At 58.6% G+C, this 19550-nt stretch overlaps 1 protein-coding gene across 2 annotated transcripts in view; it reads left to right on the top strand.

Annotated features, from left to right (window-relative positions):
- GYS1 (glycogen synthase 1) overlaps positions 1–17638 on the top strand; it is a 35779-nt gene extending 18141 nt beyond the window's left edge. For both annotated transcript variants that reach the window (XM_059860764.1, XM_059860763.1), the window contains exons 7-15: positions 1914–2031; positions 6046–6166; positions 7244–7350; positions 11099–11159; positions 11273–11350; positions 13027–13140; positions 15186–15312; positions 15396–15491; positions 17441–17638. In XM_059860764.1, the coding sequence (XP_059716747.1) occupies positions 1914–2031; positions 6046–6166; positions 7244–7350; positions 11099–11159; positions 11273–11350; positions 13027–13140; positions 15186–15312; positions 15396–15491; positions 17441–17631 (1013 nt within the window). In that variant the 3' untranslated portion in view covers positions 17632–17638. The remainder of the gene's footprint in view (positions 1–1913; positions 2032–6045; positions 6167–7243; positions 7351–11098; positions 11160–11272; positions 11351–13026; positions 13141–15185; positions 15313–15395; positions 15492–17440) is intronic.
- Positions 17639–19550: the final 1912 nt, after the last annotated feature.

Here is a 19550-nt window from a genome sequence, read left to right as displayed (position 1 = left end):
CCCAAAATCCTCCTGAGTGCCCCAAAATGCCCCAAATCCCCTCCCAGAATCCCCCAAATCCCACCCCTGGCACTGCCTTGGCCGAGCACCTGCTCAGGTGTGAGCCAGGTGGGACCCCGGCTCACCTGGGCACCCCCAAAATCCTCCTGAGCGCCCCAAAATCCCCCTGAGTGCCCCAAAACTGCCCCAAATCCCCCCAAAATCCCCTCCCAGAATCCCCCAAATCGCACCCCTGGCACTGCCATGGCCGAGCACCTGCTCAGGTGTGAGCCAGGTGTGACCCCGGCTCACCTGGGCACCCCAAAATCCTCCTGAGTGCCCCAAAATCCTCCTGAGCTCCCCAAAATCACCCAAAATCCCCCAAAATCCCCCAAATCCCCTCCCAGAATCCCCCAAATCGCACCCCTGGCACTGCCTTAGCCGAGCACCTGCTCAGGTGTGAGCCAGGTGTGACCCCGGCTCACCTGGGCACCCCAAAATCCTCCTGAGCTCCCCAAAATGCCCCCAAATCCCCCAAATTCCAGCTCAGTCACCGCCACCAAGGCCGAGCACCTGCTCAGGTGTGAGCCAGGTGTGACCCCAGCTCACCTGGGCACCCCCAAAATCCTCCTGAGTGCCCCAAAATCCCCCTGAGCGCCCCAAAACTGCCCCAAATCCCCCCAAATCCCCTCCCAGAATCCCCCAAATCCCACCCCTGGCACTGCCACGGCCGAGCACCTGCTCAGGTGTGAGCCAGGTGTGACCCCAGCTCACCTGGGCACCCCAAAATCCCTGAGCCCCTCAAAACTGCCCCAAACCCCCCCAAAATCCCCCCAAATTTCCCCCCCAGACCCCCAGACCAGGACCCCCACCTGATCCCAGGGATTTTGGGGGGAGGGGGTCACCTTTGGGGGTCTCCCCGAGGATTTTGGGGGTCACCAGGTGTTGGGGGGACCCCAAAATCCTGATGGGCCCCTAAAGACCCCCCCCCCCCCAAAATCACCTGGGTGGGATTTGGGGGAGGATCCAGGAATTTTGGGGGATTTGGGGATTTTGGGGGGATTCAGGAAATTTTGGGGATTTGGGAATTTGAGGGGACATTTTGGGGAGGATTTTGGGGTCCCCCTGACCCCTCCCAACACCTGGTGACCCCCTAAAGACCCCTCCCCAAAATTCCTTCACCCCCAAAATCCCTGGGGGGTTCCTGGGTGGGATTTGGGGGAAATCCAGGGATTTGGGGATTTTGGAAATTCAGGAATTTGGGGGGGATATTTTGGGGGTATTTTGGGTGATTTTGGGGTCCTCCTGACCCCTCCCAACACCTGGTGACCCCCTAAAGACCCCTCCCCCAAAATTCCTTCACCCCCAAAATTCTCACAGAGCTCCTGGGTGGGATTTGGGGAGAACCCAAGAATTGGGGAGGGGGAATCACAGGAATTTGGGGAGGATCCGGGGGTTTTGGGGATCCAGGAATTTGGGGGGATATTTTGGGGGGATTTTGGGTGGTTTTGGGGGTCCCCCTGACCCCTCCCAACACCTGGTGACCCCCTAAAGACCCCTCCCCAAAATTCCTTCACCCCCAAAATCCCTGGGGAGTTTCTGGGTGGGATTTGGGGGAAATCCAGGGATTTGGGGGGGATCCGGGGATTTTGGGGATCCAGGAATTTGGGGGGACATTTTTGGGGGGTTTTGGGGTCCCCCTGACCCCTCCCAACACCTGATGACCCCCTAAAGACCCCTCCCCAAAATTCCTTCACCCCCAAAATTCTCACAGAGCTCCTGGGTGGGAATTGGGGAGAACCCAAGAATTGGGGAGGGGGAATCTCAGGAATTTGGGGGGGATCCGGGGATTTTGGGGGTCTGGGAATTTGGGGGGATATTTTGGGGGGATTTTGGGGGGTTTTGGGGTCCCCCTGACCCCCCCAAACCCCCAGACCTGGTGACCCCCAACGGGCTGAACGTGCGCAAGTTCTCGGCCATGCACGAGTTCCAGAACCTGCACGCCCAGAGCAAGGCCCGCGTCCAGGAGTTCGTCAGGGGCCACTTCTACGGGTCAGTCACCCCAAAACCCACCCCAAAAACCCCAAAGGGACCCCAAAAACCCCAAAAGGGACCCCAAATTCTGGGGGGAACCCGGGCAGAACCCCAAAATCCAGAGGGAAATCCCAAAATCCTGGGGGAATCCCAAGGGAGGAGAGGCAGGAGTTTGGGGTGAGTTCTACGGGTCAGTGACCCCAAAACCCACCCCAAAAACCCCAAAGGGACCCCAAAACCCCAAAAGGGACCCCAAAACCCCAAAAGGGACCCCAAAAACCCCAAAAGCGACCCCAAATTCTGGGGGGAACCCGGGCAGAACCCCAAAATCCAGAGGGAAATCCCAAAATCCCTGAGGGATCCTGAGGGAAGAGAGCCAGGAGTTCGTCAGGGGCCACTTCTACGGGTCAGTCACCCCAAAACCCACCCCAGAAAACCCCAAAGGGACCCCAAAAACCCCAAAAGGGACCCCAAATTCTCTGGGGAACCAGGGCAGAACCCCAAAATCCAGAGGGAAATCCCAAAATCCTGGGGGATCCTGAGGGAAGAGAGCCAGGAGTTCGTCAGGGGCCACTCCTACGGGTCAGTCACCCCGAAACCCACCCCAAAAACCCCAAAGGGACCCCAAAAACCCCAAAAGGGACCCCAAAATCACGGGGGGACCCCAAATTCTGGGGGGAACCCGGGCAGAACCCCAAAATCCAGAGGGAAATCCCAAAATCCTGGGGGAATCCCAAGGGAGGAGAGGCAGGAGTTTGGGGTGAGTTCTACGGGTCAGTCACCCCAAAACCCACCCCAAAAACCCAAAACCGACCCCAAAAACCCCAAAAGGGACCCCAAATCCTGGGGGGAACCCGGGCAGAACCCCAAAATCCAGAGGGAAATCCCAAAATCCTGGGGGATCCTGAGGGAAGAGAGCCAGGAGTTCCTCAGGGGCCACTTCTACGGGTCAGTGACCCCAAAACCCACCCCAAAAACCCCCAAAGGGACCCCAAAAACCCCAAAAGGGACCCCAAATCTCTGGGGAACCAGGGCAGAACCCCAAAATCCAGAGGGAAATCCCAAAATCCTGGGGGAATCCCAAGGGAGGAGAGGCAGGAGTTCGTCAGGGGCCACTTCTACGGGTCAGTCACCCCAAAACCACCCCAAAAAACCCCAAAGGGACCCCAAAAACCCCAAAGGGACCCCAAAAACCCCAAAGGGACCCCAAAAACCCCAAAAGGGACCCCAAATCCTGGGGGGAACCAGGGCAGAACCCCAAAATCCAGAGGGAAATCCCGAAATCCTGGGGGAATCCCAAGGGAGGAGAGGCAGGAGTTTGGGGTGAGTTCTACGGGTCAGTCACCCCAAAAAGGACCCCAAAAACCCCAAAGGGACCCCAAAACCCCAAAAGGGACCCCAAAATCACGGGGGGACCCCAAATTCTGGGGGGAACCTGGGCAGAACCCCAAAATCCAGAGGGAAATCCCAAAATCCTGGGGGAATCCCAAGGAGGAGAGGCAGGAGTTTGGGGTGAGTTCTACGGGTCAGTGACCCCAAAACCGACCCCAAAAACCCCAAAAAGGGACCCCAAAACCCCAAAAGGGACCCCAAAACCCCAAAAGAACCCCAAAATCCCAAAAAGAGACCCAAAACCCCAAAAGGGACCCCAAAACCCCTGAGGGGTCCCTGAGCCTGAGGGCTTGGGAGGTTTCTGAGGTAATTTTGGGGAGGGGTCCCTGGTGGGGTTTGGGTGTTTGTGGGGTTCTCCAGGTGTTTCTGGGGTGTTGTTTGGGTTCCCCAGGTGTTTGTGGGTGTTTCTGGGGTTCCCCAGGTGTTTCTGGGGTGTTTGTGGGTGTTTCTGGGGTCCCAGGTGGTTTTGGGGTTCCCCAGGTGTTTCTGGGGTTCCCCAGGTGTTTCTGGGGTTCCCCAGGTGTTCCCCAGGTGTTTTGGGGTTCCCCAGGTGTTTGTGGGTGGTTTCGGGGTTCCCCAGGTGTTTGTGGGGTGTTTCTGGGTGTTTTTGGGGTTCCCCAGGTGTTTTTGGGGTGTTTGTGGGTGTTTTTGGGGTTCCCCAGGTGTTTTTGGGGTGTTTTGGGGTTCCCCAGGTGTTTCTGGGGTGTTTTTGGGGTTCTCCAGGTGTTTTGGGGTTCCCCAGGTGTTTGTGGGTGTTTTTGGGGTTCCCCAGGTGTTTTGGGGTTCCCCAGGTGTTCCCCAGGTGTTTTGGGGTTCCCCAGGTGTTTCTGGGTGTTTCTGGGGTTCCCCAGGTGTTTTGGGGTTCCCCAGGTGTTTCTGGGTGTTTTTGGGTTCCCCAGGTGTTTTGGGGGTGTTTTGGGGTTCCCCAGGTGTTCCCCAGGTGTTTCTGGGGTTCCCCAGGTGTTTCTGGGTGTTTTTGGGGTTCCCCAGGTGTTCCCCAGGTGTTTCTGGGGTTCCCCAGGTGTTCCCCACGTGTTTTGGGGTCCCCCAGGTGTTTCTGGGGTTCCCCAGGTGTTTTTGGGGTGGTTTTGGGGTTCCCCAGGTGTTCCCCAGGTGATTTTGGGGTTCCCCAGGTGTTTTTGGGGTGGTTTTGGGGTTCCCCAGGTGTTTCTGGGCTGTTTGTGGGTATTTAGGAGTTCCTCAGGTGATTTTGGGGTTCCCCAGGTGTTTTGGGGTGTTTCTGGGGTTCCCCAGATGTTTCTGGGGTGTTTGTGGGTGTTTTTGGGGTTTCCCAGGTGTTTTGGGGTGGCTTTGGGGTTCCCCAGGTGTTTCTGGGGGTGGTTTTGGGGTTCCCCAGGTGTTTCTGGGCTGTTTGTGGGTGTTTTTGGGGTTCCCCAGGTGTTTTGGGGTGGTTTTGGGGTTCCCCAGGTGTTTCTGGGGTGTTTTGGGGTTCCCCAAGTGTTTTGGGGGTCCCCAGATGTTTGTGGGGTTCTCCAGGTGTTTTGGGGTTCCCCAGGTGTTTGTGGGTGTTTTTGGGGTTCCCCAGGTGTTTTGGGGTTCCCCAGGTGTTCCCCAGGTGTTTTTGGGGGTTCCCCAGGTGTTTCTGGGTGTTTCTGGGGTTCCCCAGGTGTTTTGGGGTTCCCCAGGTGTTTCTGGGTGTTTCTGGGGTTCCCCAGGTGTTCCCCAGGTGTTTTTGGGGTTCCCCAGGTGTTTGTGGCTGTTTTCGGGGTTCCCCAGGTCTTTTTGGGGTTCCCCCAGGTGTTTTTGGGGTTCCCCAGGTCTTTTTGGGGTTCCCCCAGGTGTTTGTGGGTGTTTCTGGGGTTCCCCAGGTGTTCCCCAGGTGTTCCCCAGGTGTTTTGGGGTTCCCCAGGTGTTTCTGGGTGTTTCTGGGGTTCCCCAGGTGTTCCCCAGGTGTTTTTGGGGTTCCCCCAGGTGTTTGTGGCTGTTTTTCGGGGTTCCCCAGGTCTTTTTGGGGTTCCCAGGTGTTTTTGGGGTTCCCCAGGTCTTTTTGGGGTTCCCCAGGTGTTTGTGGGTGTTTTTTGGGGTTCCCCAGGTGTTCCCCAAGTGTTTTGGGGTTCCCCAGGTGATTTTGGGGTTCCCCAGGTGTTTCTGGGTGTTTCTGGGGTTCCCCAGGTGTTTTTGGGGTTCCCCAGGTGTTTGTGGCTGTTTTCGGGGTTCCCCAGGTGTTTTTGGGGTTCCCCAGGTGTTTTGGGGTTCCCCAGGTGTTTTTGGGGTTCCCCAGGTGTTTTGGGGTTCCCCAGGTGTTTCTGGGTGTTTTTGGGGTTCCCCAGGTGTTTTTGGGGTGTTTTGGGGTTCCCCAGGTGTTCCCCAGGTGTTTCTGGGGTTCCCCAGGTGTTCCCCACGTGTTTTGGGGGTCCCCCAGGTGTTTCTGGGGTTCCCCAGGTGTTTGTGGCTGTTTTCGGGGTTCCCCAGGTGTTTTGGGGTCCCCCAGGTGTTTCTGGGGTTCCCCAGGTGTTTGTGGCTGTTTTTGGGGTTCCCCAGGTGTTCCCCAGGTGTTTTGGGGTTCCCCAGGTGTTTCTGGGGCTCCCCAGGTGTTTCTGGGTGTTTCTGGGGTTCCCCAGGTGTTTTTGGGGTTCCCCAGGTGTTTCTGGGGTTCCCCAGGTGAGTTCCCCCCTGCAGGCACCTGGATTTCGACCTGGACAAGACGCTTTTCTTCTTCATCGCCGGGCGCTACGAGTTCTCCAACAAGGGCGCCGACATCTTCCTGGAGGCGCTGGCCCGCCTCAACTACCTGCTCAGGGTGACCCTGGGGACACTGGGGACACTGGGGACATTGGGGGGATTGGGGACATTGGGGGGATTGGGGACATTGGGGGGATTGGGGGGATTGGGGACATTGAGAGGACACTGGGGACATTGGGGACACTGGGGGGATTGGGGACACTGGGGACATTGGGGACATTGGGGACACTGAGGGGACATTGGCACCGACATCTTCCTGGAGGCGCTGGCCCGCCTCAACTACCTGCTCAGGGGTGACCCTGGGGACACTGGGGACACTGGGGACATTGGGGGGATTGGGGACATTGGGGGCGTTGGGGACATTGGGGACATTGAGAGGACACTGGGGACACTGGGGACATTGGGGGGATTGGGGACACTGGGGACACTGGGGACATTGGGGACATTGAGGGGACATTGGCACTGACATCTTCCTGGAGGCGCTGGCCCGCCTCAACTACCTGCTCAGGGTGACACTGGGGGGACACTGGGGACACTGGGGACACTGGGGACACTGGGGACATTGGGGACATTGAGGGGACATTGGGGACATTGGGGACATTGGGGGGGACATTGGCACTGACATCTTCCTGGAGGCGCTGGCCCGCCTCAACTACCTGCTCAGGGTGACACTGGGACACTGGGGACATTGGGGACACTGAGGGGACACTGGGGGGACATTGGGGATACTGGGGGGACACTGGGGGGGACATTGGGGGGATTGGGGACATTGGGGGGATTGGGGGGATTGGGGACATTGGTAGGATTGGGGACACTGGGGACACTGAGGGGACATTGGGGACTCTGGGGTGACATGGGGGACATTGCGGGGATTGGGTGGGATTGGGGAGCTTGGGGACATTGAGGGAATTGCGGACATTGAGGACATTGGGGACATTGAGGTGACATGGGGACATTGAGGGGACATCAGTGAAACCCGTGGGGACACAGGAGACCCAGGGACTTTCGGGGACCTTTGGGGACTTTTGGGGACCCTTGGGGACCCCATGTGACCTTTGGGGACACCATGTGACCTTTGGGGACCCTTGGGGACGCCGTGTGACCCTCGGGGACGCCCCTCGGGGACGCCCCGCAGGTGAACGGCAGCGAGGTGACCGTGGTGGCATTTTTCATCATGCCCGCCCGGACCAACAACTTCAACGTGGAGTCCCTCAAGGGCCAGGCCGTGCGCAAGCAGCTCTGGTGGGAGCCCAAAAACCCCAAAATTCCCAAAATCCACCCAAAAATCCACCCAAAATCCACCCAGGGCCAGGCCGTGTGCAGGCAGCTCTGGTGGGACCCAAAAACCCCAAAAAACCCCAAAATCCACCCAAAAATCCACCCCAAATCCACCCAGGGCCAGGCTGTGTGCAGGCAGCTCTGGTGGGAGCCCAAAAACCCCAAAAAACCCCAAAATCCACCCAAAAATCCACCCCAAATCCACCCAGGGCCAGGCCGTGCGCAAGCAGCTCTGGTGGGACCCCAAAAACCCCAAAATCCACCCAAAAATCCACCAAAAATCCACCCAGGGCCAGGCCGTGTGCAGGCAGCTCTGGTGGGACCCCAAAAACCCCAAAAAACCCAAAATCCACCCAAAAATCCACCCAAAAATCCACCCAGGGCCAGGCCGTGCGCAAGCAGCTCTGGTGGGAGCCCAAAAACCCAAAAAACCCCAAAATCCACCCAAAAATCCACCCAGGGCCAGGCTCTGTGCAGGCAGCTCTGGTGGGAGCTCAAAACCCCAAAAAACCCCAAAAACCCCAAAATCCACCCAAAAATCCACCCAAAATCCACCCCAAATCCACCAGGGCCAGGCCGTGCGCAAGCAGCTCTGGTGGGACCCAAAAACCCCAAAAAACCCAAAATCCACCCAAAATCCACCCCAAATCCACCCAGGGCCAGGCCGTGTGCAGGCAGCTCTGGTGGACCCAAAAACCCCAAAATTCCCCAAAATCCACCCAAAATCCACCCAGGGCCAGGCTGTGCGCAGGCAGCTCTGGTGGGAGTCCAAAAACCCCAAAAAACCCAAAATCCACCCAAAAATCCACCCCAAATCCACCCAGGGCCAGGCTGTGCGCAGGCAGCTCTGGTGGGACCCCAAAAACCCCAAAAAACCCCAAAAAATTCCAAAATCCACCCAAAAAACCCCAAAATCCACCCAAAATCCACCCAAAAATCCACCCAGGGCCAGGTGTGTGCAGGCAGCTCTGGGTGGGACCCCAAAAACCCCAAAAAACCCCAAAATCCACCCAAAAATCCACCCCAATCCACCCAGGGCCAGGCTGTGTGCAGGCAGCTCTGGTGGGACCCCAAAAACCCAAAAAACCCCAAAATCCACCCCAAATCCACCCCAAAATCCACCCAGGGCCAGGCTGTGTGCAGGCAGCTCTGGTGGGACCCAAAAACCCCAAAAAACCCAAAAAAACCCAAAAAACCCCAAAATCCACCCAAAATCCACCCAGGGCCAGGCCGTGCGCAAGCAGCTCTGGTGGGACCCCAAAAACCCAAAAAACCCCAAAATCCACCCAAAAATCCACCCGGGGTCAGGCCATGCGCAAGCAGCTCTGGTGGGACCCCAAAAACCCCAAAAAACCCCAAAAAACCCCAAAATCCACCCCAAAATCCACCCAAAAATCCACCCAGGGCCAGGCCGTGCGCAAGCAGCTCTGGTGGGACCCCAAAAACCCCAAAAAAACCCCCAAATCCACCCCAAAATCCACCCAGGGCCAGGCCGTGTGCAGGCAGGTCTCGTGGGAGCCCAAAAACCCCAAAAAACCCCAAAATCCACCCAAAAATCCACCCCAAATCCACCCAGGGCCAGGCCGTGCGCAAGCAGCTCTGTGGGACCCCAAAAACCCCAAAAAACCCCAAAAAAACCCAAAAATACCCCAAAATCCACCCAAAATCCACCCCAAATCCACCCAGGGCCAGGCTGTGTGCAGGCAGCTCTGGTGGGACCCCAAAAACCCCAAAAAACCCCAAAATCCACCCAAAAATCCACCCAGGGCCAGGCCGTGCGCAAGCAGCTCTGGTGGGACCCAAAAAACCCCAAAAAAGCCCCAAAAAACCCCAAAATCCACCCAAAAATCCACCCAGGGCCAGGCTGTGCGCAGGCAGCTCTGGTGGGACCCCAAAAAAACCCAAAAAACCCCAAAATCCACCCAAAAATCCACCCCAAATCCACCCAGAGCCAGGCCGTGCGCAAGCAGCTCTGGTGGGACCCCCAAAATCCCCAAAATCCACCCCAAATCCACCCAAAAATCCACCCAGGGCCAGGCCGTGTGCAGGCAGCTCTGGTGGGAGCCCAAAAAACCCCAAAAAACCCCAAAAAACCCCAAAATCCACCCAAAAATCCCCCCAAAAATCTACCCAGGGCCAGGCTGTGTGCAGGCAGCTCTGGTGGGAGCCCAAAAACCCCAAAAAACCCCAAAATCCACCAAAAATGCACCCCAAATCCACCCAGGGCCAGGCTGTGTGCAAGCAGCTCTGGTGGGAGCCCAAAAACCCCAAAAACCCCAAAATCCTCCCAAATCCCCCCAAAAAATCCCAAATTCCCAAAAATCCACCCCCAAACCCCAAAAAATCCCAAAATTCCCCAAAAATCCACCCTGGGACCCCAAAAATCCCAAATCTCCCCCCAGGGAACCTCTGAATCTCTTGGGATCCCCCAAAATTCCCCAAAAACCCAAATCCCCCCAAAAACCCCAAAATTCCCCAAAAAAAACCCCAAAATTCCTCAAAAAAACCCCAAAATTCCTCAAAAAAACCCAAAATTCCCCCAAAAACCCCAAAATTCCCTGAAAACCCCCAAAATTCCCCCAAAAATTCACTCAGGGACCCCCCCAAACCCCATAAAAACCCCCAAGGATCCCCTAAAATCCCCCCCAAAAAACCCAAAACCCCATGGGACCCCCCAAAATCTCTTGGGGACCCCCCAAAACCCCCCAAATTCCCCCCCCAGGGACCCCCCAAACCCCATAAACCCCCCCCAAAAACCCCATAAAACCCCCCAAAATTCCCCAAGGACCCCCAAAATCCCCCAAGGACCCCCCAAAACCCCCCAGGGACCCCCCAAACCCCATAAAACCCCCCAAAATTCCCCAAGGACCCCCAAAATCCCCCAAGGACCCCCCAAAACCCCCCAGGGACCCCCCAAAAACCCCAAATTTCCCCCCCAGGGACCCCCAAACCCCATCAACCCCCCCCCAAAAACCCCATAAAACCACCCAAAATCCCCCAAGGACCCCCAAAATCCCCCAAGGACCCCCCAAAACCCCCCAGGGACCCCCCAAAAACCCCAAATTTCACCCCCAAGGACCCCCCAAACCCCATAAAACGCCCCCCAAACCCCATAAAACGCCCCCAAAACCCCATGGGACCCCCCAAAATCCCCCAAGGACCCCCCAAAAACCCCCAAATTCCCCCCCCCAGGGACACCCCCAAACCCATAAAACCCCCCCCCAAAAACCCTATAAACCCCCCCAAAATCCATAAAACCCCCCCAAAATCGCTGTGGGACCCCCAAAACCCCCCAGGGACCCCCCAAAATCCCTGGAGACCCCCCAAAATCCCCCAAGGACCCCCAAAACCCCCCAGGGACCCCCCAAAACCCCCCAAATTCCCCCCAGAGACACCCCCAAACCCCATAAACCCCCCCCAAAACCCCATGAGACCCCCCAAAATCGCTGTGGGACCCCCCGAAATCCCTCAAGGACCCCCCAAAACCCCTGGAGACCCCCAAAATCCCCCAGGGACCCCTCCAAAAACCCCCAAATTTCCCCCCCAGGGACTCCCTAACCCCATAAAACTCCCCCAGGGACCCCCCAAACCCTATAAACCCCCCCAAAACCCCATGGGACCCCCCAAAATCGCTGTGGGACCCCCTAAAATCGCTGTGGGACCCCCCAAAACCTCCAGGGACCCCCCAAAACCCCCCCAAATTCCCCCCCAGGGACACGGCCAACGCCGTCAAGGAGAAATTCGGGAAGAAGCTCTACGAGTCTCTGCTGGTGTAAGACCCCCAAAACCCCCCCCAAAAAAATCCCAAAAAAACCCCAAAAAATCTGGGGGACCCCTGGGGATTTGGGGGGGGTCTCCTGAGCTCCCACCCCCCAAATTTTTTTAGGGGAACCTCCCGGACATGAACAAGATGCTGGACAGGGAGGATTTCACCATGATGAAGAGAGCCATCTTCGCCACCCAGGTGATTTTGGGGGGCTGGGACCCCCTTTTTGGGGGGGGCTGGGACCCCCTTTTTGGGGTGAGGACCCCCTTTTTGGGGTGCGACCCCTTTTTGGGGTGAGGACCCCCTTTTTTGGGGGGCTGGGGTCTTTTTTTGGGGATATTTTGGAGGATTGTGGGGGCTGGGGCCCCTTTTTGGGGGGTATTTTTGGGATATTTTGGGGGCCAGGACCCTCTTTTTGGGGGTGGGACCCCCATTTTGGGGTGGGGACCCCCTTTTTGGGGTGGGACCCATTTTTTGGAGTGGGGACCCCCACTTTTGGGGGGTTGGGACCCCCTTTTTTGGGGGCTGGGGCCCCTTTTTTGAGGGTTTTTTGGGGATTTTGTGGGGTGGGACCCCCTTTTTTGGGGGGCTGGGACCCTCTTTTTTGGGGGGCTTGGACCCCCTTCTGGGGTGAGACCCCTTTTTTGGGTTGTGGGACCCCCTTTTTGGGGTCAGGACCCCCTTTTTTGGGGTGGGGACCCCCTTTTTGGGGTGGGGACCCCCTTTTGGGGTCAGGACCCCCTTTTTTGGGGTGGGGACCCCCTTTTTGGGGGGGATTGGAAAAGAATTTGGGGGGTCCTGGGTCCTTTTTTTGGGGAAGATTTTGGGGGTCCTGGGTCCTTTTTTGGGGTGATGGGGACAATTTTGGGGTCCTGGGCCCCCCTTTTTTGGGGACAATTTCGGGGGTCCTGGCTCCTTTTTTTGGGGTCCTGCTGCCCCTTTTTGGGGGAAAATCAGAGGAATTCGATTAAAATTTGGGGCTCCTGGTGCCGTTTTTGGGGGGTGATGGGGACAATTTTGGGGTCCCCCTTTTTGGGGACAATTTTGGGGGTCCTGGGTCCTTTTTTTGGGGGATATTTCGGGGGTCCTGGGTCCTTTTTTTGGGGGGAGATCTTGGGGGTCCTGCTCCCCCTTTTTGGGGGAAAATCAGAGGATTTAGATTAAAATTTGGGGGTCCTGGGTCCTTTTTTGGGGACAGATTTTGGGGGTCCTGGGTCCTTTTTTGGGGGGATGTTTTGGGGGTCCTGGGTCCTTTTTTGGGGGAGATTTTGGGGGTCCTGGGTTTTTTTTGGGGGGGGAGATCTTGGGGGTCTTGCTGCCCCTTTTTTTGGGGGAAAATCAGAGAAATGGGATTAAAATTTGGGGCTCCTGGGTCCCCCTTTTTGGGGTAATGTGGACAATTTTGGGGTCCTGGGTCCCCCTTTTTTGGGGACAATTTCGGGGGTCCTGGGTCCTTTTTTTGGGGGATATTTCGGGGGTCCTGGGTCCTTTTTTTGGGGGGAGATCTTGGGGGTCTTGATCCCCCTTTTTGGGGGAAAATCAGAATATTTAGATTAAAATTTGGGGGTCCTGGGTCCTTTTTTGGGGGGATATTTTGGGGGTCTTGATCCCCCTTTTTGGGGGATATTTTGGGGGTCCTGCTCCCCCTTTTTGGGGGATATTTTGGGGGTCTTGATCCCCCTTTTTGGGGGATATTTTGGGGGTCCTGCTCCCCCTTTTTGGGGGATATTTTGGGGTCCTGCTGCCCCTTTTTGGGGGAAAATCAGAGGAATTAGATGAAAATTTGGGGTTCCTGGTGCCGTTTTTGGGGGGTGGGGCCTTGGGGGGGTTCTGGACATTCTGGGGACCCCTCCCCAAATTCGGTGTGTCCCCAGCGCCAGTCGTTCCCCCCCGTGTGCACCCACAACATGCTGGACGACGCCACCGACCCCATCCTGACCACGATCCGCAGGATCGGCCTCTTCAACAGCAGCAACGACCGCGTCAAGGTGGCACCTGGGCACACCTGGGCACACCTGGGCACACCTGGGCACACCTGGGGACATGGGGGGAGGGGGGTTTGGGGGGTTTGGGGGGGTTTTGGGGGGGTTTGGGGGGTCTGGAGCTCTTCAACAGCAGCAACGACCGCGTCAAGGTGGCACCTGGGCACACCTGGGCACACCTGGGCACACCTGGGGACATTGGGGGAGGGGTGTTTGGGGGATTTTGGGGGGTTTGGGGGGTCTGGAGCTCTTCAACAGCAGCAACGACCGCGTCAAGGTGGCACCTGGGCACACCTGGGGACACATGGGCACACCTGGGCACACCTGGGGACATGGGGGGAGGGGGGTTTGGGGGGTTTGGGGGAAATTTGGAGGATTTTGGGGTTCAGGGGAGGGAATTCCGGGGTGCATAGCAGGATTTTGGGGTTCTGGGGTGGCAATTTTGGGGTCCAATCCCGGATTTCGGGGTTCTGGTTGGGAATTTTGGGGTTCAATCCGGATTTTGGGGTTTTGGTGTGGGTATTTCGGGGTCCAGTCCCGGATTTTGGTGTTCTGGGGTGGGAATTTCGGGGTCCAGTCCCGGATTTCGGGGCTCTGGTTGGGAATTTCGGGGTCCAATCCCGGATTTCGGGGTTCTGGGGTGGGAATTTCGGGGTCCAGTCCCGGATTTTGGTGTTCTGGGGTGGGTATTTCGGTGTCCAATCCCGGATTTCGGGGTTCTGGTTGGGAATTTTGGGGTTCAATCCCGGATTTTGGGGTTTTGGTGTGGGTATTTCGAGGTCCAATCCCGGATTTTGGGGTTTTGGTGTGGGTATTTCGAGGTCCAATCCCGGATTTTGGTGTTCTGGGGTGGGAATTTCGGGGTCCAGTCCCGGATTTCAGGGCTCTGGTTGGGAATTTCGGGGTCCAGTCCCAGATTTTGGTGTTCTGGGGAGGGAATTTCGGTGTCCAGAGCAGGATTTTGGTGTTCTGGGGAGGGAATTTCGGGGTCCAATCCCGGATTTCGGGGTTCTGGTTGGGAATTTTGGGGTTCAATCCCGGATTTTGGTGTTCTGGGGTGGGAATTTCGGGGTCCAATCCCGGATTTTGGGGTTCTGGGGTGGGAATTTCGGGGTCCAGTCCCGGATTTCGGGGCTCTGGTTGGGAATTTCGGGGTCCAATCCCGGATTTCGGGTTCTGGTTGGGAATTTCAGGTTCTAATCCCGGATTTTGGAGTTTTGGTGTGGGTATTTCGGGGTCCAATCCCGGATTTCGGGGTTCTGGGTTGGGAATTTCGGTGTCCAGAGCAGGATTTTGGGGTTCTGGTTGGGTATTTCGGGGTCCAGTCCCGGATTTCGGGGTTCTGGGGAGGGAATTTCGGGGTCCTGGTTGGGAATTTCGGGGTCCAATCCCGGATTTTGGGTTTTGGTGTGGGAATTTCGGTGTCCAATCCCGGATTTTGGGGTTCTGGGTGGGAATTTCAGGTTCTAATCCCGGATTTTGGTGTTCTGGTTGGGAATTTCGGTGTCCAGTCCCGGATTTCGGGGTTCTGGTGTGGGAATTTCGGTGTCCAGAGCAGGATTTTGGTGTTCTGGTTGGGAATTTCAGGTTCTAATCCCGGATTTTGGAGTTTTGGTGTGGGTATTTCGGGGTCCAATCCCGGATTTTGGTGTTCTGGGGAGGGAATTTCGGTGTCCAGAGCAGGATTTTGGTGTTCTGGGGAGGGAATTTCGGGGTCCAATCCCGGATTTCGGGGTTCTGGTTGGGAATTTTGGGGTTCAATCCCGGATTTTGGTGTTCTGGGTTGGGAATTTCGGGGTCCAATCCCGGATTTTGGGGTTCTGGTTGGGAATTTCGAGGTCCAATCCCGGATTTCGGGGCTCTGGTTGGGAATTTCAGGTTCTAATCCCGGATTTTGGAGTTTTGGTGTGGGTATTTCGGGGTCCAATCCCGGATTTCAGGGTTCTGGGTTGGGAATTTCGGTGTCCAGAGCAGGATTTTGGGGTTCTGGTTGGGTATTTCGGGGTCCAGTCCCGGATGTCGGGGCTCACCCCCCTTTCCCGTCTCCCCAGATCATCTTCCACCCCGAGTTCCTGTCCTCCACCAGCCCCCTGCTGCCCGTGGACTACGAGGAGTTCGTCCGCGGTTGCCACCTGGGCGTCTTCCCCTCCTACTACGAGCCCTGGGGCTACACCCCAGGTAGGGGGAAGCCGGCCGCCTCGGGGGGGGTCCCCGAGTTCTGGGGACCCCCCCAAAATGGGAATGTGCCCCTCCCCCCCCAGCCGAGTGCACGGTCATGGGCATCCCCAGCGTCTCCACCAACCTGTCGGGCTTCGGCTGCTTCATGGAGGAGCACATCGCCGACCCCTCGGCCTACGGTCAGCGGGACCCCCAAATCTCCTGGGGGACCCCAAAATCCGGGGGGGACCCCAAAATCTCCTGGGGGACCCCAAAATCTGGGGGGGACCCCCAAAATCCGGGGGGAGGGACCCCAGAAACTCCTGGGGGGGGGGGACCCCAAAAACTCCTGGGGGGCACCTCAAAATCCGGGCGACCCCAAATCTCCTGGGGGGAACCTCAAAAACTCCTGGGGGCACCCCAAAATCTCCTGGGGGGACCCCAGATCTCCTGGGGGGACCCCGAAATCTCCTGGGGGGCACCTCAAAAACTCCTGGGGGGGACCCCAAAATCTCCTGGGGGGACCCCAAAAACTCCTGGGGGGACCCCAAAATCCGGGGGACCCCAAAAACTCCTGTGGGAGGGACCCCAAAATCTCCTGGGGGGACCCCAAAATCTCCTGGGGGAACCTCAAAAACTCCTGGGGGGGACCCCAAAGACTCCTGGGGGGACCCCAAAAAGTGGGGGGACCCCAAAAACTCCTGGGGGGGACCCCAAATCTCCTGGGGTTACCCCAAATCTCCTGGGGGACCCCAAAATCTCCTGGGGGACCCCAAATCTCCTGGGGGAGGGACCCCAAAATCTCCTGGGGGGGGGGGAACCCAGAAACTCCTGGGGGGACCCCAAAATCTCCTGGGGGGACCCCAGATCTCCTGGGGGGACCCCAAAATCCGGGGGGGACCCCGAAATCCGGGGGACCCCAAAAACTCCTGGGGGGGACCTCAAATCTCCTGGGGGGACCCCAAAATCCGGGGGACCCCAAAAACTCCTGTGGGAGGGACCCCAAAAACTCCTGGGGGGACCCCAAAAACTCCTGGAGGGGGAACCTCAAAAATCCAGGGGGACCCGAAAAACTCCTGGGAGGGGGTTAAAAAATCCCGGGGGGGGGACCCCAAAAACTCCGGGGGGGACCCCAAAAATTCCTGGGGGGGGGGGGGGGTCACAAAATCCAGGGGGATCACAAAATTCCGGGGGGACCCCAAAATCCGGGGGGAGGGACCGGAAAATCCTGGGGGGGGACCCCAAATCCTGGGGGGGGTCACCAACACCTGTCCCTGTCCCTGCAGGGATCTCCATCGTGGGGCTGGGGGGATGTCCCTGTGTCCCTGTCCCTGTCCCCAACTGTCCCTGTCCCCTGTCCCTGTCCCCGACTGTCCCTGTCCCTGTCCCCATGTCCCTGTCCCTGTCCCCAACTGTCCCTGTCCCCCTGTCCCCGTGTCCCTGTCCCTGTCCCTGTCCCTGTCCCTGTCCCATGTCCCTGTCCCTGTCCCTGCAGGGATCTCCATCGTGGGGTGCTCCCTGTCCCTCTCCCTCTCCCTGTCCCTGTCCCCTGTCCCTGTCCCATGTCCCTGTCCCTGTCCCCGCAGGGATCTCCATCGTGGGGTGCTCCCTGTCCCTGTCCCATGTCCCTGTCCCTGTCCCCACAGGGATCTACATCGTGGGGTGCTCCCTGTCCCTGTCCCTGTCCCTGTCCCTGTCCCTGTCTGTGTCCCCATGTCCCTGTCCCATGTCCCTGTCCCTGTCCCCATGTCCCTGTCCCCATGTCCCTGTCCCTGTCCCCATGTCCCTGTCCCTGTCCCTGTCCCTGTCCCATGTCCCTGTCCCTGTCCCTGTCCCCATGTCCCTGTCCCTGTCCCCTGTCCCTGTCCCATGTCCCTGTCCCCAACTGTCCCTGTCCCATGTCCCTCTCCCTGTCCCTGCAGGGATCTCCATCGTGGGGTGCTCCCTGTCCCTGTCCCTCTCCCTCTCCCTGTCCCTGTCCCCTGTCCCTGTCCCATGTCCCTGTCCCTGTCCCTGTCCCTGTCCCATGTCCCTGTCCCATGTCCCTGTCCCTGTCCCCGCAGGGATCTCCATCGTGGGGCGCTCCCTGTCCCTGTCCCTGTCCCCAGCTGTCCCCTGTCCCTGTCCCTGACTGTCCCTGTCCCCGCAGGGATCTACATCGTGGACCGGCGGTTCCGCGCCCCCGAGGAGTCGTGCGCGCAGCTCACGGCCTTCCTGTACGGCTTCTGCCAGCAGAGCCGGCGGCAGCGCATCGTGCAGCGCAACCGCACCGAGCGCCTCTCCGACCTGCTCGACTGGAAGTACCTGGGCAGGGTGAGACGGGGGCTGGGAGGTCATTAAAGGGGTCCTGGAGAAGTTCCTTGGGGGTTTGAGGGCATCTCAGGGGGGTTTGGGGTCTCTGGGGGTCTCTGGGGCGGTGTCAGCGCATCGTGCAGCGCAACCGCACCGAGCGCCTCTCCGACCTGCTCGACTGGAAGTACCTGGGCAGGGTGAGACGCGGGCTGGGGGCATCTCAGGGGGGTCCTGGAGGTTCTCTGTGGGGGTTTGGGGACATCTCAGGGGGGTTTGAGGGCATCTCAGGGGGGTTTGAGGGCATCTCAGAGGGGTTTGGGGACATCTCAGGGGGGTTTGGGGACATCTCAGAGGGGTTTGGGGACATCTCAGGGGGGTTTGGGGACATCTCAGAGGGGTTTGGGGACATCTCAGAGGGGTTTGGGGACATCTCAGAGGGGTTTGGGGACATCTCAGAGGGGTTTGGGGGCATGTCAGAGGGGTTTGGGGGCATCTCAGGGGGTTTGGGGACATCTCAGGGGGGTTTGGAGGAACTGTTTGGGTCTCAGTGGGGCTCCTGGAGGTCCTGGAGAAGTTCCTTGGGGGTTTGGGGACATCTCAGAGGGGTTTGGGGTCTCTGGGGGTCTCTGGGGCGGTGTCAGCGCATCGTGCAGCGCAACCGCACCGAGCGCCTCTCCGACCTGCTCGACTGGAAGTACCTGGGCAGGGTGAGACGGGGGCTGGGAGGTCATTCCGGGGGTCCCAGGGTCATCTCTGGGGTCCTTGGGGTCATTAAAGGGGTCCTGGAGGTTCTCCGTGGTGGTTTGAGGGCATCTCAGGGGGGTTTGGGGACACCTCAGAGGGGTTTGGGGACACCTCAGAGGGGTTTGGGGACATCTCAGAGGGGTTTGGGGGCATCTCAGAGGGGTTTGGGGACATCTCAGAGGGGTTTGGGGGCATCTCAGAGGGGTTTGAGGACATCTCAGGGGGTTTGGGGGCATCTCAGAGGGGTTTGAGGGCATCTCAGGGGGTTTGGGGTCTCTGGGGGTCTCTGGGGCGGTGTCAGCGCATCGTGCAGCGCAACCGCACCGAGCGCCTCTCCGACCTGCTCGACTGGAAGTACCTGGGCAGGGTGAGACGGGGGCTGGGGGCACCTCAGGGGGGTCCCAGGGTCATCTCTGGGGTCCTCGGGGTCATTAAAGGGGTCCTGGAGGTTCTCCGTGGGGGTTTGAGGGCATCTCAGGGGTTTGAGGGCATCTCAGAGGGGTTTGGGGCATCTCAGAGGGGTTTGGGGGCATCTCAGGGGGGTTTGGGGCATCTCAGAGGGGTTTGGGGACATCTCAGAGGGGTTTGGGGGCATCTCAGAGGGGTTTGGGGGCATCTCAGGGGGGTTTGGGGACATCTCAGAGGGGTTTGGGGGCATCTCAGAGGGGTTTGGGGGCATCTCAGAGGGGTTTGGGGGCATCTCAGGGGGTTTGGGGGCATCTCAGAGGGGTTTGGAGGCATCTCAGGGTTGTTTGGGGGCATCTCAGAGGGGTTTGGGGACATCTCAGGGGGTTTGGGGTCTCTGGGGGTCTCTGGGGCGGTGTCAGCGCATCGTGCAGCGCAACCGCACCGAGTGCCTCTCCGACCTGCTCGACTGGAAGTACCTGGGCAGGGTGAGACGGGGGCTGGGAAGTCATTCCGGGGGTCCCAGGGTCATCTCTGGGGTCCTCGGGGTCATTAAAGGGGTCCTGGAGGTTCTCCGTGGTGGTTTGAGGGCATCTCAGAGGGGTTTGGGGACACCTCAGGGGGGTTTGGGGGCATCTCAGGGGGGTTTGGAGGCATCTCAGGGGGTTTGGAGGCATCTCAGAGGGGTTTGGGGACACCTCAGGGGGGTTTGGGGGCATCTCAGGGGGATTGGGGGCATCTCAGAGGGGTTTGAGGGCATCTCAGGGGGGTTTGGGGGCATCTCAGAGGGGTTTGGGGGCATCTCAGAGGGGTTTGGG

The sequence above is a fragment of the Haemorhous mexicanus genome, chromosome 16 (assembly GCF_027477595.1).
Source record: "Haemorhous mexicanus isolate bHaeMex1 chromosome 16, bHaeMex1.pri, whole genome shotgun sequence".
Lineage (NCBI taxonomy): Eukaryota > Metazoa > Chordata > Aves > Passeriformes > Fringillidae > Haemorhous > Haemorhous mexicanus.
This window is presented reverse-complemented; position numbering and strand designations above follow the sequence as displayed.